Below are 24812 nucleotides of genomic sequence, written 5' to 3'. Positions count from 1 at the left end.
TCCCACTTAAAAGATAATTCTCAATTACTGCATAGTAAAAACCAATCGACATACAATAATTGTATCTTTACGACAATTAAATTATGTAATAACCAAAAATAAATTTCTCTTTTTGTATTTGATTTATGAAAATGTATAAGATGTTGTCCTTGACCTTTATAGTAATATCGTATGCATAAGGTCTGTTATATATGGAAATGTAAATCTTCATAAATGAGGTATCAAAGCAAAAGATTTAGTTTTTAGTGATTAAAACCAAATATTACGTTATCTATAGGAAAAAAGCATATTTGACCCTAAATATAAATAGAATACATGATCAAGCATTTATGTTAAACTATAAAAATAATAATATGGTAGTTAAAGTTCATAAAAACAGTAGAATACATGGAAAGCGGCAAGGCCGTGAATATCTTGACTTAAAAAACATTTTAAAATATAAAATTTCGAATTTTGTTAACATAATTTAAAAAATCAGTTTACAAAAAATATTTTAAAACAAAAAAATTAAAATGCAAGATAACACATATTAATTCAGTCAAATATATTAGGCTAAAAACCAACATTGGTCGCCCTATTTTATTCAATCTATAATTTTAGTCTTTTATTTTTAAAATAGAGATATTAAGTTCTCCAAATTTAAATAAATTAATAATTTTGCTTCAATATTTAATTTTTCAAATGTTTTTGTTCAGTTGAGTCTTTATCTTAATATATTCATTTAAGGTATCATCAACAAATAATTTTGTTAATTACAATTAAACAAAAAAAATTAATGTGAGTAAAATTGAAGATTAAAAAAAACCAGGAGACAAAATGTCTCTTTTATAATAGGATATCCAACACTGCATGTTGGAAAAAAATATGGGGACCAAAGTTTTATTTTAGTCAATATATATATTTCAAATAATAATTTAGACAAATATTTGATTAACTTGAACCACTAGGTTGATGCTATATATTAAGGTTATCTGATAGTGAGTTAAATTCTCATCAACACTATTACTAGATTGTCATTCACATTCTAGCAACTCCAATGACTTCAATGGGTGGAATACAAGAGAATGAAGATGAAAAACTAATTCTCTCCCTTCCCAAAGAGAAACCATGGGCACAACCTTATGATCTTTATCTATTCCAAAATTTTTGGTGCCCAGGAATTCATATTCAAGCAGTAAACCGTTTTCAAAAATACTTTGAAGCAGTAAAAGATAGCGATGTTGTGGTTGCTAGCTTTCCAAAATCAGGCACTATATGGATAAAAGCCCTTACTTTTTCCATTGCCAACCACCATCGTTTTTCCCCCTTAGAGAATCATCCATTACTCACTACAAATCCTCATGAACTTGTGCCTTTCCTTGAATTTTCATTTGGTGGTAATATTCAAGACCAAATTCTTCACCTATCCAACATGACTGAGCCAAGAATTTTTGGTACGCATACTCCATTCACTTCATTACCCAAATCAATCAAGGAGTCTAATTGCAAGCTAGTTTATATTTGTAGGGATCCCTTTGACAATTTTGTTTCTGCATGGAATTACTTTAATAAGGTTAAGCCAATGTCTCTTCCTGCATTGACAATGGAAGAAGCTTTTGAAAAGTATTGCAATGGGATAATGGATTATGGTCCATGGTGGAGTCATATGTTAGGTTATTGGAATGAGAGCATAGCCAACCCAAACAAAGTTTTGTTCTTGAAGTATGAGGATCTCAAAGAGGACACACACTTCCATGTCAAAAGAATTGCAAAGTTCTTGGGTTGTCCTTTCACTCAAGAAGAAGAGAGTAATGGAGTAATTCAAAGCATAATCAAGCTATGTAGTTTTGAGAATATGAAGAGTTTGGAAGTGAATAAGTCAGGAAAAATAGGCAGAGGAAACATTGAGAAAAAAGACTTTTTCCGCAAGGGAGAGAAAGGAGATTGGGTAAACTATTTTACCCCTTCTATGCAAGAAAAGTTATCAGCAATTGTGGAAGAAAAATTAAGTGGATCAGGTCTATCATTTAAAAAGTGTTTTTAGAATTTGCAAGTTGGTGATGAGCTCATGAGTGGTCTAGCATTCAGTTGTAATGTGTGCTACATATGTTATTTTTGCTTTTCCTTTTGTTAAATAAATCCAAGGTGCCATTCTAGAGACTTAGAGGCTACCTTTAGTGTAATAATCCACGTTCAATTGAATGGAAAATATGCATTAATGGTTCTATTCCTCCTTGGTCTCCAAGCCCATTTAAATGATTATTTACTTATTTAGTAGAATTTTATGATAATTTCATATTCATCATTTGCAAACTTGATTTTTATACGAGGTTTAGAATTGCAAAGCAATATGTTATAATTAATTTAGTAATAAAAAATTAATAACAATATCAGTTTCATGTTTAAACACTAGCATTAAAATGGATGGGGTCTGGTCATTTTAAATAAACATGTTGTGATATTTTATATGTTCAATTAAGTCCGGCATTCACCTGTGAAAAAGAAAAATTATGCTTCTAAAAAATTCTTCCAAATTTTATGCTCAATATGAATTGAGATTTTTTTATTTAATTTTCTTTTAATTTAAAAATCACTGTATTTTTTACTTTTCTATCTTTAAATTTTGTATACAAAATTATAAAATTAACTTATTATCAGTATATCTATATAAATCTTTTGAACATACAATAAAAAATTAAAATAAAAAGATTTTCCAAATATATTCCCGTATGTAACATATAGTGCTCGTGCGTTTTCTCTTTTTCCTTTTTTCTTGTATGTTTCTTTTTATTTGTTTTCACTAGTTTGACATCAAAATGTTTAAGAATATTGTTATCTCAATAACTATGCGCAATGCTTGGATATTTGAATTTCAGAAGGAATTCATGATTTTCAAAGCAAATATTACTGGTATAATTTTTTATGTTTTAATTCTCATTTTATTATTTATTTTAAATTTATTATTTTAAAATTTGGTTTATAAAAAATAAAAAAATCAAATGTATGTTTACATAATAATAATAATAATAATAATAATAATAATAATAATAATAATAATAATAATAATATAGTAAAATATTTAAAATAAATTTATTTCAAATATTAATTTTGTCAATAAATAATTAAAACATTAATTTTGTAAAATACTAATTTCAAACATTTAATTTAGTCAAATATTGATTTAAAAATTTGAATTTAATCAATTTTTCATTTAACGATTAATTTAGTCAAACATTAATTTCAAATATTAATGTAGTTAAATATAAATAAAAATATTTTTTTGTAACCATCGTAATTAGGTCATGTATTGCTACAATTTCTATAACGCTTGATTAAGTGTTTTAATTAGATTGCAAGTGTAATTAAATTTAATTGAAGTATCGTAGTTAATTACTTAATTAATCATGAGGTGATGCTTTGTGAGGTTCCTATATCTGATTATGATTACATATGTGAAAACTTTGTTTTAGGTGTGAATAGTAAGTTTTAGAGTGGTTGGATCGAGACGAACGCGGCTTGGGTAATACAGATGGTGTGAGTGAGTTTAGGAAGTGAAAGGGGTATAATTAGAAGGAAGCGAGAGAATCATAAACCTTTCACAAACCTTTGTAAATCTGAACCATACTAAAAAAATGCCCTCATTTCACCCTTACCGTCTTCTCCAAGACCACCCTCTAGTGGAGAGTTTGAGACCCTGAATTCCTTTGCTCAAGGGACCTTGTAACGGTGTTTTATTTAAGTTTAAGGGCTAGTTCATTGGTAAGGAATCCTTCTTTTTTCCTTCTCATCTTTCATTTTTGTTTTCCCTTCATGAGCATTTTGGAAGTTCATAAAAGTTTTCATTTCCATGGTTTTGATGTGGTTTCTGTAGATTTTGGGGTTTAGGTGGTATAGATGGTGTGGAGTTACTAGTGAAGTTGAAGAAAGCTTCCTTCTTGAACCCAAAGTTTCTTCTTTTTCTTCTTCATCTTTACAAAGTCATCTTTTGGATTATGAATAGGTAAGGGAAGCTTTACCATTTTTCTATGCTTATGTTATTATGGTTTGATTTTAATGTTGCTTGAAAATGAATCATGTTTTTTAAATGAAAGTTTAAGCATTTGAGGTTTTGAGTTTTGAAATTGGGATTTTGGATTATTTGATGAATATTGGTGAAAGTTCCTACTGGTAAAAAAAGTTTTGACGTTGTTCATGTATTGTAATTGATAGAAAAGGATTTGGATTTTTTTTGGGATGATTTGGAAGCCATGAGAGACAATTCTTTAGAATTTCAAAATTCTACAAAATTCGCGTCCACTAACAAGTTTTGCGTCCACTAACTAGTTTCCCGTCTACTTGAAACCAACCATGAGTGAGATGTGTTGGGTTAGCTAGGAATCTAGAAGTGGGGTTTGAATAGATTCTTTTTAAATATATTACCACTTCATTTTTTAATTCAATTAAAACATCCCATCTTGATTAATCAATGTTTTCTCAAAATATTGTTTCCAAAATATTATCACAATCAAGAAAACAATGAAAATAAGATCATATGAAAAACTAAGTTCTATGACCTTTTTTTTTAACATTAATTTCATTACCAAGATGAATCATAAAACTAAGGGTTTTAGAGAAAGAGAATCACACAAGAGTTTATATTGGTTCAGTCCATACATGATCTACATCCAATTGTTCAAAGACCCCTCAGAACTTACACAATTATAGAATTAAGTACAAACACTATACACATACAATACCCTAGATTTTACTTTTTCTTTAAACCCTACAAGAGAGAGAACATGAGTTTAAACCCTATCATCTCAAAACTCTAGGTAACCCTAACAAAGAACTAGAAACTAAAAAAGAATTTTAGAATAAGAACGAATGCACCTGAATGTGTAGATCTTAATATCTTCAGGCTCTTGTCATAAAATTATCAAGTCATGATGGACAAATGAATGGATCTTTGGTTAATTTCAATCTCCATAAGAAATACGGTCAACCTTTAGATGACTTTCTTGAAATATTTTCTCAAAGATAAATCATATCAAGAGTCTCTAATGAAAAGAAGACAAGATGGCATTTATAAATTTTGATAGTTAAAACATATCTAATAGATTATGAAAAATGATAATTTATTAATACATTAGAATTTTCTTTGTTATGCATTTCCAAAAAATGAGTAATTGATTATAAGAAAAGGTAATTGATCAATTCATTTTAGACAAAGAGCTTCTAATGCTTTTGTGCTTTATAGAATATTGATTGTCTGTTAGGGTAATTGATTATTTCACCACACACAAAACTCCTTAAGTTTCTAGAAGCAAGGTAATTGATTATCTCAAGCAGCAATTGATTATCCTAAGCTACAAAGTCTTCCTTCTTCTGAAACTGACTTTCATAATCGATTACTAAGTTAGGAAATTGATTAATTTGATAGTGTTGCCAATATTTCAAGTAGAAGTAAGATAGTATGCTTTTACTTTGAAAACTTAAAGATCAATCCATTAGTATCACATTTGATCCTTACTAAGCATGTAAAAAGACCTAAACCATACCACACCTACATGCCAGGTCTAAAACAATAAATACAAACACCACATCTATTAAACATGTTTGGCATTGTAAAATTATCCAACCAAAACTAAAAAGCTAAGGGCTTCTGGCTTTGATCCAACAAGATGGTGGGTATGGATGTGTCGTACTTAAAACTCTCAAGGAATCTAAGTGCGGTTGTTGATGTGAGTAGGCACGTAAATTGAGGGTATTTGGTGGGCTCTCAACCTGGTGTTATAGGTTGGTAGTGGTGGCTAATAGAAATGGGCCTATAAAATGGATGGGTGGACGGATCCCTAGATAGGTTAAGGTCTTTGCAAGCCTTACCGAGGTAAGTCACTATGCATGATCATCAATTTTCGATAAGACCATACTTCATTCGTAGGGTTGATTCAAGTTTTCCCGAATGATCAAGGTGTGACTATGTTAAGGAATGTACTTGAGTTAATTGGTCATGTAGTATATTTCTCTATGGAGTAGAGTCTCTTGTTGGGGTTTATGATTGGTGTACATGATGAAGATGATTGATGGACTTACGATGATGATGCTTGATGGTTGATGTGTGATGGTGATTCTTGAATTGTTTCATGATGATTGAGTATGAGACGACTTACTTATATGTGTTGAATGTTATTTGTTTTATTTACAATCTAATACCATGAATTAAAGATGATAGAGCTTATATAATGTTAATTATTGAGGTTTTGAATTGTGCTAAGTATGCTTGTTTTTGTAAGTTTACATTTGCATGTGACATATGTGTTTGTGATTGTGATGATCTTAAACTTTGTGTTCGTGAGAACAAATAATTAGAAGGTGGATCATTTCCTTGGATGCATCGTGGATGGGCATGCTTGGATGTGAAGATGTGATCCTTCTTGTGTTCTTCTTTGTTAGTTTTATGTATATTTTGACTGGCTCAAAGTTTAGGTAATTTATCTTTACAAAGTTGTTTTGGCTTATATGTAGATTTTGAGGAGATTTGAGTTACTATGATGTTGTGTGTGTATGTATCTACGCGCACACACACACATATCATGTGATGTTTTATTCTGGAGTTGTGCATTTTAGCCTTTGGGCCTCTAAAAGACGAAAAGTTTATAAGTACTTTCATAATCAAATTAATTGAAGAGTTTTAAATGAATTAAAATAAAGTTTTTCGCAGCGGATCATTACAAGTGATCGGACTCCTTGTTTAGACTCTAATATATATTGAGAAGCTTTAATCTATTGGGTTAACTAAGAGATTAATGCTCGGACATAGTTATACTTCAATTTTTCATCCCTCTCTAAGGATGTGATGCATTAATTGGAAATTAGACTCAAATTCCCCCCCCCCCCCCCCATAAACTTAGTATGTGTTGTTAAATGAGTCACACCCATTGATCAAATATGAATTTAAATATATTTTAACATAGTATTAAATTTTATCCTTAATTATTAATTTAAATAAATTAATTAAAACTTATGCAAATATTATTTTACTAAATGAGGAGATATAAGGTTAGTCTAGTAGTAAAGGGAGAAGGGAAGGGGGGAGCCGTCACGGGTTCAAATCCCGTTACTAACAAAAACTAGCAATACTAACAACTAACATTTGTTAATTGAAAATATTTTTTTTACTAAATAGTCAAAGTCATTCTTCTTAAACATTTTGATAAAAAAAATACATTATTAACAATTTATTCAAACTCAATTAATGTCTATTAATGCACACTATTGATATTTTATTTTTTATTCAAAAATGTATCATAGGCTGCAGAATGTATTTTCAAATATACCTCCACCCACATAGATAAATAGATAGATAGATAGATAAAGATAAATTAAATTACATCTGTATAACTTTGACCAATTATTACATCTTTTAAAAACTTTTAATTGAATAATATTTTCTTAAAAACTTCCGTTGAATTGAAAGTTCATTTCACTTAGATTATATATACAAAATTTCATATTAATCCAAATTATTTGTTACCTCATGCATACAAATTAAAATTTTCGTAATATAAAAATTTCAAAAAATACTAAAATATAGATCATTTCATTGTTTGATTACCTTCTTATTATTGTTCAATCTTGACAAAATTTCTCACAAATAATTTTGACAATGTGTTGATATAATTCAATAGTTTTATCGATAAAAATTACATTCTATATCAAGTTATAAAATGATATAATAACTATTTAAGTTACACCGGTGTAATTTAATTCTTTACACACACGCACACGCACTTATTGATATTCCATTCATTTAATTATTATTTTTCACTCAATCACACATATTAATATTTTTTTCCATTCAAAAATTCATCAAAGGCTACAAAATGTATTTTCAAATATACGACCACTAGCTTTCTTTTTATATATATATAAATATTAGTCACACCCATTCATCTTATATAAATTCAAATATATATTAAATTCTCTTTAATTATGACTTTAAATAAATAAGTAAAAATTAATGCAAATATTATTTTATTCAATGGGTCAAAGTTATTCTTCTTAAAGATCTTGATAAAAAGAAATATATTATTATTATTATTTAAACTCAATTAATGGTTATTAATGAAAATATTTTGATATTTTTTAATTCAATTACTTTTAACCACTCAATTAATATCTATTAATACACACAAATTGATATTTTTTTCATCGAAGGCTGCAAAATATATTTCCAAATAGATCCTCACTTACTTCTTTTTATACATTAAAAGAAGATAGAGATACGAGATCCAAACTTGCATATTGACTTCACCAATAAAAAAAAACTTGCATACTGGACCAAATACATCAAAGTTTTATTTTAGTCAATACATATTTCAAATATTAATTTAGTCAAATACTAATTTCAAATATTAGTTTATGAGAATATTAATTGAGTCAATTATTAATTTAAACATTAAATGAGTCAAATATTTATTAAAAAGTAATAATTTCAACAAATATTTTATTAACTTGAACCACTGGGTTGATGTTATATATTAAGGTTATCTGGTGGTGAGCTAAATTCTCATCAACACTAATACTAGATTGTCATTCACATTCTAGCTACTCCAATGGCTTCAATGGGTGGGATACAAGAAAATGAAGATGAAAAACTAATTCTCTCCCTTCCCAAAGAGAAACCTTGGGCACAACCCTATGATCTTTATCTATTCCAAAATTTTTGGTGCCCGGGAATTCATATTCAAGCAGTAAATCGTTTTCAAAAATACTTTGAAGCAGTAAAAGATAGCGATGTTGTGGTTGCTAGCTTTCCAAAATCAGGCACTATATGGATAAAAGCCCTTACTTTTTCCATTGCCAACCACCATCGTTTCCCCTCTTTAGAGAACCATCCATTACTCACTACAAATCCTCATGAACTTGTGCCTTTCCTTGAATTTTCATTTGGTGGTAATATTCAAGACCAAATTCTTCACCTATCCAACATGACTGAGCCAAGAATTTTTGGTACGCATACTCCATTCACTTCATTACCCAAGTCAATCAAGGAGTCTAATTGCAAGCTAGTTTATATTTGTAGGGATCCCTTTGACAATTTTGTTTCTGCATGGAATTACTTTAATAAGGTTAAGCCAATGTCTCTTCCTGCATTGACAATGGAAGAAGCTTTTGAAAAGTATTGCAATGGGATAATGGATTATGGTCCATGGTGGAGTCATATGTTAGGTTATTGGAATGAGAGCATAGCCAACCCAAACAAAGTTTTGTTTTTGAAGTATGAGGATCTCAAAGAGGACACAAACTTCCATGTCAAAAGAATTGCAGAGTTCTTGGGTTGTCCTTTCACTCAAAAAGAGGAGAGTAGTGGAGTAATTCAAAGCATAATCAAGCTCTGTAGTTTTGAGAATATGAAGGATTTGGAAGTGAATAAGTCAGGAAAAATAGGGAGAGGAGGCATTGAGAAAAAAGACTTTTTCCGCAAGGGAGAGAAAGGAGATTGGGTAAACTACTTTACCCCTTCTATGCAAGAAAAGTTATCTGCAATCGTGGAAGAAAAATTAAGTGGATCAGGTCTATCATTTAAAAAGTGTTCTTAAAATTGCTTGCTAGTCGATGATCAACTCATCCCCAATGACCAAACATATAGCTGTGATTTGTGCTACCTATGTTATTGTTGTTTTTTTTTTTCTTAAATAAATTCAAGGTGCCATTCTAGAGATATGGGGCTACCTTTAGTGTAATAATCCACATTCAATCGAATGAAAAATATGTGTTAATGGTTCTATTCATCCTGGTCTCCAAGTTAATTTAAATGATTATTACTTATTTAGTAGAATTTTATGATAATATATTCTTCTTTTGCAAACTTGATTCTTTATATGACATTTAAATTGCAAAGCAATATGTTATAATTATTTTTAGTAATAAAAAATTAATAACAATATCACTTTCATATTTAAACCTAGCATTAAAATGGACGGTGTCTGGTCTCATAAATGAATATAATATAATTAGAGATTTGAAATAAACATATTTTTTTGGAACAATTTAAACACGCTGTGATATTGACTTAATATGGTCAATTAACTTTAAAAATATTTTGAAATCAATTTGGTCACTGGTAATCGATTACATGAAACTGGTAATCGATTACTAGAGAATAAATACTCTGCTAACTTAGAAAATTTTGAACAAACTCTTTTGTAAAATAAAATTGTGCTATGTTTGAATTTTTTGAAAAAAATACTTCCAAGTCTTGGACTGTTGTTTTTCGATTTCTTCTATTGAATCTTGATCTTGATTGTTTTTTAATCTTGATTGTTCTAGACTTGATTCTTGAAGCCCGATTCTTTGAAACTTATTTAACTCTTGATTCTTTCGCATCAACAAAATAATTTTGAAAGTCATTACTTCCACACAATAAATTAGCAGTTAAAATCATTTTTTTTTATTTCTCATCTTAAATTTCTTCTTATTTGAAACATCATATATATATATATATTTATTTATTTATTTTGGAAACAATATTTTTTAAATGGTAAAACATTCCAACCATTTTTTTTCTAAAGTTTTTAAAATAATTATTTTGAAAACAATATTAAGACTTTAATAAGATTTTGGATGAGGAGTTGATTAATTAATACAAAATTGTTTTGAAAAAAAAATGTAAGTAACAAGAACATGCCATGAATTTGATAAATTATTCAATTTTTCCACGAATATAATGTCTAAGAATGAAGACATAATAATTTTTTGAGTAAATGATAAAACAAGAACTTAAAGAAATTCAAAAGTCATTTAAATTCACTTTTCGTTGCCCATTAAATTTACATTCTTTTATCAACCTTGTTAAACTAGTTCTCACTATAAGTTATCATATAAGTAGTAATTAGTAAATAAGAATATCCCCTATCAAACTTAAAAGAATCACATGGAATATGAATTTAAGATAAAAAGTTTTAAGAATGGACACAGGTCCAAGTCTCTTCTCACTTTCACCCTTCTTTTATTTCTTTAAACCGAATACAGGCTAAATGTTCAAGTTCTAAACAGATGATTTGAGTAAAACGCCGTCGTTCCTTGTTTCGTTCCCTCCTCTCTTTCCCGCTCCGCACACTCTTCTCTTTGTTCTTCCCCAATCCCCAACCACATTTTGGGGTTTAGGGTTTTCCTCTCTCCTCTGCAATATCCAATTTCTCCCTTTCTCCCCCACTCTCTCCGCAATCCAGTGACAATGATGTACAATGATCCTCAGCAGCAGCAGCAGCAGCACCAGTACCAGCAACAACAGCAGCAGCAGCATTTCCACCACCAGCCGCCGGGTCCGGAGTTCCACCGCGGACCGCTGCCGCCGTCGCTTCCTCCGCCGGTGATGCGGCAAGGCTCCGCCTCGTCGACGAACCTCGCCCCTGAATTTCATCATCCCGGCCCCGGAGGACCCCCGCCTCCCCATTACGACGGTTCGGTTTCGCTTCCTCTTCCTCCAATTGCTTCTCATTCTTGTCATTATGATTGTTGACGAATGAAGGGAATTTAAACGTGAACGCGTTCGCTGTGGTTTTGATTTCTTGTATTGGTGGTATTGGGTGTGTGTGTGTGTGTTTGGATGGGGAGAGAGTTTCTAGAGAAGTAGAGTTTTTTTTTTCGAGGGAGAGAGTTTTTAGAGAGAGGGAACTTTGAGAGTCTTTAGAGAGAGAAATAGTTTTGAGAGAGGGAGAGAGTTTTTAGAGAGATAGAGTTTCTAGAGGATAGAGTTTTTAGAGAGGGAGATATTTTTTTTAAAGTGTAAATAAATAAGTGTTAGATTGGTTAAATAATGCATGCCTTGGAGTGTCTCAATGCTCTTTTTCTATTATTTGTTTTCTGGATGATATTGTCGTAGTTGGCGAGTGGAATGAAGGAGGAGTTGATTGTGAACTTGAGTTGTGGACAGGAACTTTGGGGTTAAAGGGTTTTGGGTTAACTAGATGTAAGATGGAGTGTGTGGATGTGAGTTTGGTATGACTCGAGTTAACATTGTTTTAGAGGTGGTGCTTATGAGTCCGGTGATTAAGGGAATGTATTGCATATGATTTGAGCTGGATGGGTGAAACTGAGAAATGCTTTAGGTGTAATATGTGATAATGTGTGTACAGAGCACAAAAGAGAGTTGTAACAGACAAATTATATGACTGTTATGCATGATGGCGGGAGGGAAATCTTTGGCAGTAAAGTAGTTACAAGACTAGAAGACAAGTGCAGCAGTGATGAGAAATTGAGCATGCTGAGGTGGTCGATTCACTGGAGAGAAAGATTAGAGGTGTGTTTGTATTCTGTTCGACCACGTTGTTGAACGTGAATCCAATGTGAGAGGAGGATTCATGTTCAATGTGCCTCGGGAAGTTCAATTTGCATAAAATGAACAATTAAATTGGGAACAAATGTGTTAGGGAGAAAGTTGGGTGGCACTTGCTGAGGAGGGACTGATATAAACTTGCCTAAGGTACATGTGAGGAGTTAAACAACTAAGGTTTTAGTTCCAACTTTTGAAAGCTCTGGAATCTTCTGAAGATGCTACTTGTGGAATGTTTGCCATAATTTGATTTACGTGGTTTCAATAAGAATCACTCTTTGTAACCATGTTTTCTTTTGATGGAATGAGTCATTTGTTTCTCTGCGGTTCCATATATGTATACTTCCGTTGAGTACTTGAGTGATTATGTTGTTCCTTCCCGATGAATAATTTTTCTTTTATTTTTTTCTTTAATGAAAACTGTGTTCTTTATTGCTTGTAGGAGATGATGATTGAGGTGTTAGAAAAATGTCTATCCTTGTTTTGTTTTAATTAGTTCAAGGCATTAAATTTATATATCTTGTGGAAATTTTGGGATTAGGTTTTTGGTGACCATTCTAATTTAACAGTGAATGGTTTTTGCAGCTCACAGTGATATTCATGGTGCAAAAAGAATACGGAAGCTTACTCAAAGGAAAGCGGTTGATTATACAAGCACAGTTGTGCGTTATATGCAGGTAATGATTTTTGCTTAGTAAAACACTTGTAGATTGTAAAACTTTTTGACTTGAAAATTTCCATTTATGGTTATTTCTATTGAAAATTTATGGGTAATCTGAATCTGCCATCAGATTCGTATGTCGCAGCGGGATTCAAGGGATAGGACAGTACTGCAACCCACGTCGGCAGCAGCAATTGATGTCAGTAAGCTTCGGTTGATTTTGTACACTTTTATTTGTTTTTAGTTTGTATACTCTTTCCCTTTATTCAAGTAAATTAACTTAATAAATTTTAAGGATTTTCTTATTGTAATTATCTATTTGTATCCTTAGATCATAACCTTATGCTACTTTTCATGCAGATGTTGCCAGCAGTTGGCTATCCAGACAATCCATCCACAAGCTTTGCTGCTAAATTTGTTCATACATCTCTAAATAAAAATCGTTGCCCAATTAATCGTGTTCTTGTAAGTTAGATTGAAATGTTGTGATTGGCATGATGTAATATATGTTTTGCAGATTATCAGTTACAGATGTATCAGCTCTATGTTTTTCTGCTGCATCCAGACATTTCGGAACAGAAGCTGTTTGCTTCTCATTTAAATTGATTTTGTCATTTTAGGGTTCTAGGGTAGTTTGATTTACAATGTTTTCAACTATGTATATCAATGATAAAATTTGCTGTCAATTATTTTCAAATGTTTATGTATGAGACAAAATAGGTATTCAGTTAACTTATACGCTAAATTGGATTGAATAGCAAAGAATTTTGTTTGGTTAATTTTGCTTAATTAGTAAAACAAGTCGATTACATATGTGGTTCCCGTTCAATTCAATAGTTGCCATTGACATATTGGATATTGCCTTTTGGTTCTCTGACTGTCTTGTTATATAAAAATGGTTTACCTTTACAATTGCATGATTTAGGCTGTTATTACAGATTGCTGCCTGCCTGCTTCTTTTAGCAAATTGTTTGATTGCTTTATTCACAACATAATCTGACATATCAGTTGTGTTATTTTATTGAATTTTTTTTGTTGTGAGATTTTTGCACACAATGCTTTATTATATTGGGTTGCAGCTAGACACATTTGTCTCTATAATATCTTTCAATTAGTTTAAAAAGATACTAATTATGCATTTTTAATTTTTTGAATGTGCCACTGGATTGGATTTGACTTGTGATGCTGCATCACTGTTTAATTTTCAAAAATAGTGGACTCCAACAGGCCGGCGACTTATTACCGGTTCACAGACTGGGGAATTCACTCTTTGGAATGGACAATCTTTTAATTTTGAAATGATTCTTCAGGTACACGACTTTAATTATTGTCTTAACATTATTATTGTAGTCATCAGTAGTTAAAAATACAAATCAAAGGTGGATTTTGAAACACATGCAGGCACATGATCAAGCAATCAGATCCATGGTCTGGAGTCATAATGACAACTGGATGGTCTCTGGTGATGATGGAGGCGCAATAAAGTAGATACATATTTTAATATATTTGTGTGGTTTCTTATAAACTTTATATTGCATATATTTATTTATGCAGATTTTGGTGGTTAAATGCACATGTGTAATTAAAAGTATTTGTATGTGTTGCATTTTTTTAGGTATTGGCAGAACAACATGAACAATGTTAAAGCCAACAAATCTGCTCATAAAGAATCAGTCCGTGACTTAAGGTATATGTTTTATTTGTAAAAAATAAATTGTAACATGCTGAAGGGGAAAGGTTCTGTAACTCTTTTATAAACAGTTTCTGTAGGACAGATTTGAAGTTCTGCTCGTGCTCTGATGATACCACAGTTAAAGTTTGGGATTTTGCACGCTGTCAAGAAGAGTGTTCATTAACCGGTAATGTGCTTTGGATGGACCATATCTGAAAATTAGTCTTGTCCGTGTCCTGAAAACTGAATCTTAAATAGTATTGTGTTTAATATATTTATTGGGGTCTTAATACCAACAATATTTTGTTAACCTTTGCTTTATTTTAAGCTTCCTAATTGGTTATTACAGATTGCATTACTTATGGACTTGAAATTGGATTCTCTTTATATTAAATAACCTTTTGTGTTTCTAGATGTTGGGTTGTTGATGGTAGAGGAATTGAAAGTTTTAGAAATAGATAATCTATTTAATTTTGAGAGTTATTCATGGCATCGGTTGACTCTACCAGTTTGTTCTGGCATGCTGCTAAATTATTCTCATTCTCATTAATTTCAATCTCATCTTATTTGTTGTGCTGTGAATAAGTTCTTGTGGATGACTATTTTGATGGGAAGGCTTGTCTACTGCTGTGGGTTGAATGCCATCAAATTGACCATTTTCCTGTTTTAGGGTTGGTAGTAATGATTTAGTTGATTTATTTGGATCAACAGCTTGGTTCATGTGTGTGATTGACCTGTGGGGTTGATGTTTGTTTTCTCTCCCTTTTTTTCTTATAAGATTTGTTATTTGGTTGGATTCATCTGATGACCTGTGGAGTCAAGCATTTTGATAGGCTCATAATACCAGTATATAGAAGGAGGGGGAGAAGAGGGGCTGTGGGAATAGAAGAGGGTATAAATGGACCTAAGAAAGAAGGCCCACTTGTGCATGAAAGAAGGAAAAACCAGGTGGGCCAGCTGAGGGGGGAAAGAAAGAGAGGGAGAGCTTAACAGAATGGACTGGTGGCAGCATTGGAATGGAGATGGGGATGAGAGAATCATGGAAAAGGAGGAGAGGGAGAATGGTTATTTGGAGGAGGGAGTAACTGAAGAGGGGTACTAGACAAATCATGAGTAAAAAACTATTTGGCTAGGCTGAATTGAGAATCTGATTCTTCCTCAGTCTCTAGTGTCTTATTTTCCATCTTGCTATTCCATTGTTGTAGTTTTCTTTATTCTTCTCCTATATTTTACATTTTACATTGTAACAGAGGTTACCCCACTGATTTAGCTATAATTCAGTATCAATAATACTTCAGGTTTATCATTCCAATTATGGTTCCTATCACATTTTAGACCTGGTTACCTTGCTTGATGTTTCAGCATTAAGGCCCGTTTGTCATTTTTAACTGTGTTATCATAATGATTGAAGAATGCTGGTGCCTTTCTTTTTTGTGTCACGACTCACAAAGGGTCATTGATGAGGGATTGTTATTTTTAAATTTCAATTTCTAACAATTTTTTATATAACTGGAACATGATATATATTTAAATAAAGATAATGACTGAATTTTTATTTTAAATACTACACAATGGGTTGGATTACTGATTACTGAAAAAGAACACTTTGTTCTGTAATCTGTTAGAATTCTTTTTTTTTTAATCATATGTGAAATACCAGTATGGTCATTAATGTCCAACACTAACTGCATGGGTAAACTTTCAAAGTTCCTAATAAAATAGGGTCAACCTATCATTTGTACTTATTCTTGTGCCTGTTCTAAATACTTAGATTATCGTGCAAAGGTTGTTTTGCATCTTTGAATTTTCCTAGATTCAACGATTATTCCTCTAGAATTTTATTTTTCCATTACTTTTATTTTAAAACCAATCAAACTTATGTGATTACCCAATTAGTTCCTGGATTTAGGTTTTTGAAGTCTTAGAATCTATATTATGTGCATATACTTTATTTTTTGTCTGTTTATGAGACATTAACTTAGATTTATGATTGTGACATTTGAACTCAGCCAGGCCATGGTTGGGATGTGAAGAGTGTTGACTGGCATCCTACAAAATCTCTATTAGTATCAGGTAGATGTTTTAAACATGCCTTTTATGAATTTTCTTGAGCTTGTGAAATTCAATAATGTGATTACATATCCTTATTTGATTTTCACAATACAGGTGGGAAGGACAATCTAGTGAAGCTTTGGGATGCTAAAACAGGGAGAGAGCTTTGTTCATTGTGAGTGTAAATATCTGCTGATATCTACTGTTTCATGTGTTTGTTTGTGCTTATAGTTTTATACTTGTGTCATGCAGTCATGGCCACAAAAACACTGTGCTGTGTGTCAAATGGAATCAAAATGGCAACTGGGTGCTAACAGCTTCAAAGGATCAAATAATAAAGGTTGGTAAACAATCTTCATTATTCAAATTGGTGGATCCTTAATAGTGATTTGCCTGTTTTTACTATTTTGGATTATTATCTAAACCTTTGAGGATTGAGTTGTATTTTATCTGCTAATAAATCTTTCTGTGTCATTTTTCCATGTAGCACTTCCCTTTGATTTATTTCTTCTTTGACACTTTCTGTTTTTTGCTCATCATTCCCCATTTTTTTTTCTTTTACTTTATCCTGCTTTGTTATTTCTTTTTCCCTTTTGGCCTAATTATATACAGGTGAAGATAAAAATAACAAAAGAGTGATTTTGAGTGAATATTTTTGAGTGCACAATTCATACTCAGCTAAATGATAGAGTTATTTAATTAGTACAGAATACAGTTCACAAGAAGGGTAATTAAACAGTTAAACTGTCTCGATTCCTAAATTACAATGAACTAAAGCTAATTGCCAAGTGAGGTAGTAATTAAGTTGTTTATAAATTGTAAGTCCAACATATACGTTTCCCAATTCTGAGTACTAATATTCATATGTACCTTGTATTTTCAGCTTTATGACATAAGAGCAATGAAGGAACTTGAATCGTTCCGTGGGCATCGCAAGGATGTTACTAGTAAGTAACATGTCTTTCTCTTGGAATCAGAATGGAAGGATAGTTCATTGATATTAGTGTTGTAACATACCGTTGAGAATTCTCCACCTAGCGTCCACCCGTTACACATGGTTTAACCACACGTGTAAATATGATTAACTTTGTCTTGCAAGTAGTTTAGAGTAAATGAATGTGATTGTATACAATTATTGATTTGCACTTGTGATTCTAATGGTTAAATATACCTTACTAGTGGTTAACTGCGGTGGTTAGATTCTGGGTGGATGTTTTCAGTGGGATGTTTATAATTTTTCTTGAAATTAATATATCCTGCAACAAATTATATGATGGATGCTCAGAGGTATATGATGATAAAAACAGCATGCATCACCATAAACTTTTCAGCCAAAACAACATAACAGTGACTTTGAAACTTTGCTTTGAAAAGTCATTTTTACTTCTGGTATAGCATATAGGAAAAAGTTCATTGTTACATGTATGCATTTTCTTAAATTTTCGAAAATCTGTGTTTTGTAGCTGATATTAGATTAATAAATCTGGAATTTTGATATATTACTTGGCAATGAAATGGAATGCTATCAGGTTATAGTAAGACTGAAGTTGGGCCTGAATGAATTATTTGACATACAATTTACTTGATTCTGCTTTAAGTTATGAATCAAATTTCGATTGAAATGATGATTTTAATTGGTGGAAAATGACCTCCAATTCAATTCACATTGGTGTGGCCTGGATATTTAGTGTAGTTAATAATCTTATCAAAAGGCTGAGTTATTTAGTTAAAGCATTATGTGTTCGTTATTTTATTAAGATTATGACGTCATTCTCCTGAACTTAGTAACTGTTTCGTCGGCTACCATCTTTCCTTCATATATGGCTTGACTCTGCCTAACCTTGTTAGTGATAGACCGACAGTTACCATGGTAAAATTGCTGTCAACAAAAGCATCTTTTTGAGAACTTGAACTAAGAATTGGTTAACGATGAAGCACTTTAGTCTTGACTGCGGATTACATTTTTATCCATCGTAGGAGCACTTTGTGGTCACCTTTTCTGTGCTACTTTGTTTGCAGCAGCCCCTCGAATTTGAAATCAGTTCTCTGTCTGTATTATCCCTAAGCAAGAAACTCATACAGTTCCTTATTATGGTGTTTATAATATTCTCAGTGGCACTAGCACAAGGTCATGCTATGCATGCATGAACAAAGTTACTTAATTTGTTGCTTACATAGTTAAGTTTTGATTGTTTACTGGGTGGTGTAGTGTTACCATGACTGTAGGGTATGAGTATTTTCTTTAATGCTTCTGCAACTTTGATAAAATGGAAAATAATTTTTCTGACTTTTGACACTTTTGTTAGCTTTGGCATGGCATCCATTCCATGAAGAGTACTTTGTCAGTGGGAGTTACGATGGTTCCATCTTCCATTGGCTTGTTGGGTAAATTTGTTTTCTCATTTGCTTTCTTCCTTCTCTGTCTGCAGTTCATACTTAAGATTATTTTATACAACATTCCTGTTTTTCAGTTTTCTTATGAAGTTTCTTATATTTGTTATTTATGAAGTCAATTGGACTCGGGGTTTGTTTTGGGGAACAACTTCGTTAAGCACTTATTAAATAAGTACTTATCATGTAAGCACTTTTGTGTTAGTTTTTATAATTGAAGAGAAAATAAGGTTAAATTATTTTTGTAAAAGTTTTAAGCTTTTTTCATAAGTTATTCTGGAGAGTTTATTGGAATAAGTGGAAAACAGGTTATGGATGTATGATAAGCTCCCTCAAACACTTATTTAAGTGCTTATATCATAAGAGAAATCCAAATAAGTTGTAAATATAATGGATCCTCAATCTTTGTCCAAATACAACTTTTCAAATTAAATTTAAATAGGTACAAACTATCAATGACTGTGTCATAGAATTAAAATATGTTGAGATTTGCACCATTAAAAATCTCTGCTGAATATGAGCTAATGCTTGACAGATTGGGATGAGGTAGAAAATATCAGCTAATTTTTATTTCTAGTTGTGGTACCAGTGAGTTGAATTTTCACAATATTTTATTACAGTTTCTGAAATAGTTGGTTGTTTTCTGTTTTTTGTCTATGTTTGTATTTATCGAGAGAGATTGCTTAGGTAGGTAGGTCCATAACAGTTCCTCTAGGTAAAACAGGCGTTGTCTGTTCAATCCCCCCCAAAATTTGGATTGTAGGTTTCTGATTATTACATTTAATTTGTATACAGGCATGAAACTCCACAAATTGAAATTTCCAATGCTCATGATAATAATGTGTGGGACCTTGCATGGCATCCTATTGGCTACCTTCTGTGCAGGTGAACTTTATCTTGCTCTCTGCTATAGCATCTTATGATACATAATGGATTTCTTTCTGTCTCTTAGCTTCTTGGATGCCCAATGTTCTAAAGCTAGTGTAATAGTGTTCCATTTCCACATACCTGTCTTTCTGTTAATACTAAATCATGTAACTGTTTACTTTTCAAATGTTTTCCAGATCCAAAATACTATATTCTGAAGGAATTTGAAAAGAAACTCCGATGGCCATAAGATTTTTCCAGTATATGGATAGAGAACTGAATTTTCATATCCTTTTAAATCTTTTGGTTTTAATGTTAATTATGCTATACAATTTCTGTACCCAAAATAGTGACATCTTAGTTGCAGTGTTGTTAAATGGTGGTGCCATGGCAGATTTTTTGCTGACCCTCAGGCAATTTTTGATGGGAGACCCGCTATGGCTGTGCCATAGGCCGCAATGGCATGTGTATATGGCATAATTTTGGCCTTCTGCCATAGTTCTTAGTTCTTACAATCACATATTTTGCAGCTATGTAAAAAATCCCGAAATCATTTTTGGTAGACATTTTGTAATCCTCTAATTGATCTGTTGATATCTAAAGAAGGTAATTACTAATAACTAACTCTAACTTACTGAAGTATCCTATTTTCTTGTGCAGTGGCAGCAGTGATCATACAACAAAGTTTTGGTGCAGAAATAGGCCAGGAGACCCTGCTCGTGATAGATTTAACACTGGCATGCAAGGTTATTTGATTTCCTTATAGGCAAATTAAGCAGCATATTATTTCATGACTTCTTCAAAATTAAATCATTTACCCTTTTGATGTCAATTTTCATTTAATTATTGGACTATATTGTTTGACGGGCTCATATTGTTTTCGTCTTCAACATTTCATAATAAAGTGAATCCTTATAAATGCACTCTGTTAGTGTTGAACATTTGCTTTAAACTTGAGGTAGAGGTTGCAATATTTGAAGGCCTTTTGTTGTAGGATGAATATAATTGTGGGTGGTAATTCTTATAGTTAGAAACACTGCCTGTTATGAAAGATAACTGATGAAACATCATTAGTTTGAATTTGTTCATCTGTCAGGATATGCTGAGCAAAGTCCTGTTGCTGGTCGGACAGGTGGTAATTTTCCAATAGCTGAAGGCCCAACAACTCCAGGACCATTTGCCCCTGGGTTGACTCGAAATGAGGGTACCATTCCAGGTGTTGGAGTTGCAATGCCCTTATCTATTCCTTCTCTTGACATGCCTCAAGGGGAGCAGAAGCAGCCCCATCCTGTTTCAATGGGTGCTCCTCCTCTTCCCCCAGGTCCACATCCCTCCCTAATTAATGCCAACCAACAGCAACCATACCAACAGAATCCTCAGCAGATGCCACAACATCAACACCAGGCTCTACCACAGCAGATGGGTTCTTTGCCTATGCCTCCAAATATGCAACAACTACAGCACCCTTCCCATTCACCCTTCCCAAATATGCCTCGCCCTCCACCCCAAATGCCTATTGGCATGCCAGGATCTATACCAGGGATTTCATCAGTGCCTACATCACATCCAATGCCAATGCCAGGTCCAATGGTACAAATTCTTTGGAACTTTTCTCTTATTCCGATTTTTCCTACAAAATATGGTAAAGTTATGTGGATTTATCTTCTTCCTGAAGTAATAGATTGTTTGAGTGTTGTATTAGTGGTAGCTGTTGGGGGCTGGATCTTTAATGTTTTTGTTGATCTTTCATTAGCATGATAAAATGTATCTTTTCTTAATATCTGAGGGATGTAATTGGAAATTTTGTGGACAAGAGTTGGAAAACGTTTGTACACTTCTAAGAAGCTCAAATTCCCCCTTTTTTTGTGATTATTGGGGCCCGTTTGGTTTGAGAAATCATTTTTTGTTTTCATTTGTTTCATAAATAATTACAAATGTGCTATCTTTTATACACCTTTTTCTTGTTTTAGAAGATATGTATCGAAAATAGTGGAAACTTAGGAAGCCCAGATACATAGTATGATGTGATACAAATGTGTGGATAAAGAAAATTTTAAAAAGTCAAGATACAACACGTCCAACATTCGTTTACAACACACATGCACAATATTTGTTTTCAAATTACCAATTACTCATTAGTACATAAACATATCAATAGTCAATGATGATCATAATATACAAAATTGATAGTAGTAAGCATAGTTACATATCTTCCCCCCATCCATCTCAGGATATGATCTTTTCTGCTATGAACATGTCACAAAATATACAATTTCCCTGCCCCAGTTGAAGTTAGAATATCACAAAAAAACCTTTTTAACAATAAATATGACAATAAAAAACTGCAGAATGAAGTTATATCCTGAGCTGTATCTTAGCTAAAAACTAAAATGGAGTTGTATTGGGTAATTTATTTTGAAAAATATATATAAAAAAATAATGGATACTTTTTGGGTATGCATCAGGATGTATTGGATCCTTATCAGTGTTGGATATGTGTTGGACAGCGACAATTTTGCATTTGGAGTATTTGGGCTTCATAGGTGTAAACAAGAGTATTGTTGCTTTCATTGTTTTCTGTACAAATCTTTGAAAACAGAGAACATAGGAAAAGCAATATGGCATAGAAAATGTTTTCTTAACCAAATTAGGGCCTTATGTTTTCCTGCCTGCCTTAGCCCATTAATTTGAGCTTATGATATTACCACTAGCTTTTCTGTAAAATAAAAATAGAATTTTTTTTATCATACTCTAATAGAAGAGATGCATTCTCTTTGCACAATTAGGACACAGAAGCCATCTTTCTGCACTTGGTGTCTCATGTTCTGTGTGTGCACTGGAATAATTATATTTTGTCACATTTAGTCCACTCTGTAACGAGTTAAGAATTTCTAGTTATTTGGAGGGCTTTTGTGTTATAAGGAAATATGATTAAATGATTTAATCAGTGGAGAATAATATTTATGGATGCTAGCTGGTACACATCATTCTTTGAGGAAGACTACTACAATAAGAAATCAAACCATTTCAGTAATTGTACTCTAATCTAATAGATTAGGGTGGATTCTATAATAAAGTTTGATGTACATTTAACAGAACCATTTTGAATTTTTTTCCTTCAGGGGATGCAAGGGGCGATGAATCAGATGGGTTCTCCAATGCCACAAGGTCCTTATGTAGGCATGAATCAAATGCATTCAGGATCCTTGCCTACAAGTGGAGGGCCACCTCTTGGTGGTTTTCCAGGAAACTTGCCTAATATGCAAGGGCCATCAAATGCTAATTATCCTCAAGGTGCTTCATTTAACAGACCTCAGGGTGGCCAAATGCCTCTGATGCAAGGGTATAATCCTTACCAGGTGGGATAATATGCTTCTGCTTCATGAACCACTTAAAAATTGAAACTTCTTTTGTTTTCTTATCTTTTTCCTTTATCATAAATTATGTGGTTACTTGAGTTGTGTTTTGATAGCTATTAAGCAGTGCACATGTCAAAGTATAAATTATTTCTATGTTTGCATCGCAACAATAATGACTTCCCTCTCCCCAAACACCTTTGGAACCATTTCTTACTTTCTCGTTTCATTTATTTCACTAATAAGAGATGTTGTTTGATGCATAGCTGAGTAGAGTGCATAAGTATATGCATTTATTTTCTACTCCCCTTGTCCACTTGATAATAGAATTTATTCAAGATCTGTCATTGAGAAATCCATTTCTTTTCATTTCTCTCTGGTCCATTGAGTAATAAATATTTATACATAATCAAGTGCCAAAAAATGCCTGTCGACCAAGACTGTTAGCCTTGATGATCTTATGCAATATCTTTGATAGTCAATTACTTGAAAATTTCACTTGATCATTGGATCAAAAAGGGTCTGAATATGTGGGAGGAGCTAGTCTTATGTCTTGAGGATTAATTAATTTGTTTTGGGAAGTGGACTGTCCAATTCTGAATGGAAATTAATTCTTATGTTTTTGTTTTTTGCAGTCTGGTAATCAATCTGGGATGCCTCCAAACGCACAACCATAGAATAGGAAATTGCTTTCTTCCTTAATAGCTGTAATTTTATCTCTTTTGATTTCGGTCTCTTTCTGAAATTCATGTATTGATCTGCTGCTTGAAGTTCAACCTAAAGAAATTGTTTCTCTTTTCTTCATTTCAATTTTGTACTTTCCCCCTTTTGTTGTGAATGATTTCATATTTTAGTTAAGGTTTACAGATAGGTTGGCTAGACGTAATTTACATTCTACACATTTGTTTGACTATTATATGTTATATTAACGGCATTTTAAATTTATTTTAAATTCTCAAATTATTAGTTAGTTTTTTTTTTTCAATTCCCTATCAATTTTTCTAATTTTCTTATTTCATATTTTCCTGCTTAATCTAAATTAAGTTTTCTTTGATAAGGTTCAGAGTTTTGATATGGCCAACTTGTTTAAACTTACAAAAAGGTGATTTAAGAAAAAAATGTTTTGTTTAAGAAGCAAATAAGATTTGTTTCTTCAAAAAGTAGAATTTTTTAAAAATAATTTACACAATTACATCAAAATAGTAAAAGAAATATTTTTAAAAAGGGGCTAAAGAAAGGGAATATTATTATATTTAATTGGAAAAAGCACCTATTGACCAAACAAACTATACTTAAACAACTTATTAGTATTATGTTTTATTTTGTTACCTGTACAAAGCACGGTGATAATCAATATAATTATTCTTATTCATAGATTATATTAATAAATAGAACAATGTGATAAAGTAATCAAATTTTATTAAATATAACTATGTAAATGTATGTATGCTTGAAGAAATACTAAAGGTTAAGCAAACAAATTGTTTTAAGACTAATTTAAGGTCAAACAAACAAGAT

At 31.9% G+C, this 24812-nt stretch overlaps 3 protein-coding genes across 5 annotated transcripts; all 3 read left to right on the top strand.

Annotated features, from left to right (window-relative positions):
• The first annotated feature begins 1002 nt into the window (after positions 1–1002).
• Positions 1003–2143, top strand: LOC100789023 (cytosolic sulfotransferase 15). The gene has a single exon (XM_003541549.4). It carries the CDS (start codon positions 1037–1039, stop codon positions 2021–2023), a length of 987 nt encoding a protein of 328 aa, XP_003541597.2. The 5' UTR covers positions 1003–1036; the 3' UTR covers positions 2024–2143.
• A 6430-nt stretch (positions 2144–8573) lies between these two features.
• Positions 8574–9663, top strand: LOC100779412 (cytosolic sulfotransferase 15). The gene has a single exon (XM_003542780.3). It carries the CDS (start codon positions 8574–8576, stop codon positions 9558–9560), a length of 987 nt encoding a protein of 328 aa, XP_003542828.1. The 3' UTR covers positions 9561–9663.
• Positions 9664–10924: 1261 nt separating this feature from the next.
• Positions 10925–24098, top strand: LOC100788493 (flowering time control protein FY). Of its 3 annotated transcripts, none has more exons than XM_006594339.3 (18): positions 10925–11423; positions 12881–12972; positions 13087–13155; positions 13317–13421; positions 14171–14266; positions 14358–14440; positions 14572–14643; positions 14718–14815; positions 16642–16701; positions 16795–16855; positions 16933–17020; positions 17564–17627; positions 18987–19065; positions 19867–19956; positions 20599–20684; positions 21071–21528; positions 23061–23297; positions 23930–24098. In XM_006594339.3, the coding sequence occupies exons 1-18, from the start codon at positions 11198–11200 to the stop codon at positions 23969–23971; spliced, it is 2106 nt and encodes a 701-aa protein (XP_006594402.1). In that variant the 5' UTR covers positions 10925–11197; the 3' UTR covers positions 23972–24098. The 3 variants fall into 3 exon arrangements, with proteins under 3 accessions (XP_006594402.1, XP_003541596.1, XP_014621179.1); XM_003541548.4 differs by having other exon boundaries at positions 21035–21528; XM_014765693.3 differs by having other exon boundaries at positions 11285–11423; positions 13087–13159; positions 21035–21528.
• The last annotated feature ends 714 nt before the right edge of the window (positions 24099–24812 follow it).

Source organism: Glycine max, chromosome 13 (genome assembly GCF_000004515.6).
Source record: "Glycine max cultivar Williams 82 chromosome 13, Glycine_max_v4.0, whole genome shotgun sequence".
NCBI classification, from domain to species: domain Eukaryota; kingdom Viridiplantae; phylum Streptophyta; class Magnoliopsida; order Fabales; family Fabaceae; genus Glycine; species Glycine max.
The sequence above is the reverse complement of the archived record's forward strand: the minus strand, read 5'-3'. Positions and strand labels throughout refer to the sequence as shown.

Bases quoted from the DNA above. Each gene is read 5' to 3' on its own strand.
- LOC100779412 (XM_003542780.3), top strand. From the start codon at position 8,574: ATGGCTTCAATGGGTGGGATACAAGAAAATGAAGATGAAAAACTAATT.
- LOC100789023 (XM_003541549.4), top strand. From the start codon at position 1,037: ATGACTTCAATGGGTGGAATACAAGAGAATGAAGATGAAAAACTAATT.
- LOC100788493 (XM_003541548.4), top strand. From the start codon at position 11,198: ATGATGTACAATGATCCTCAGCAGCAGCAGCAGCAGCACCAGTACCAG. The intron at 14,267-14,357 runs GTACACGACTTT...AAACACATGCAG, and splicing joins ATTTTGAAATGATTCTTCAG to GCACATGATCAAGCAATCAG. The intron at 23,298-23,929 runs GTGGGATAATAT...TGTTTTTTGCAG, and splicing joins AAGGGTATAATCCTTACCAG to TCTGGTAATCAATCTGGGAT.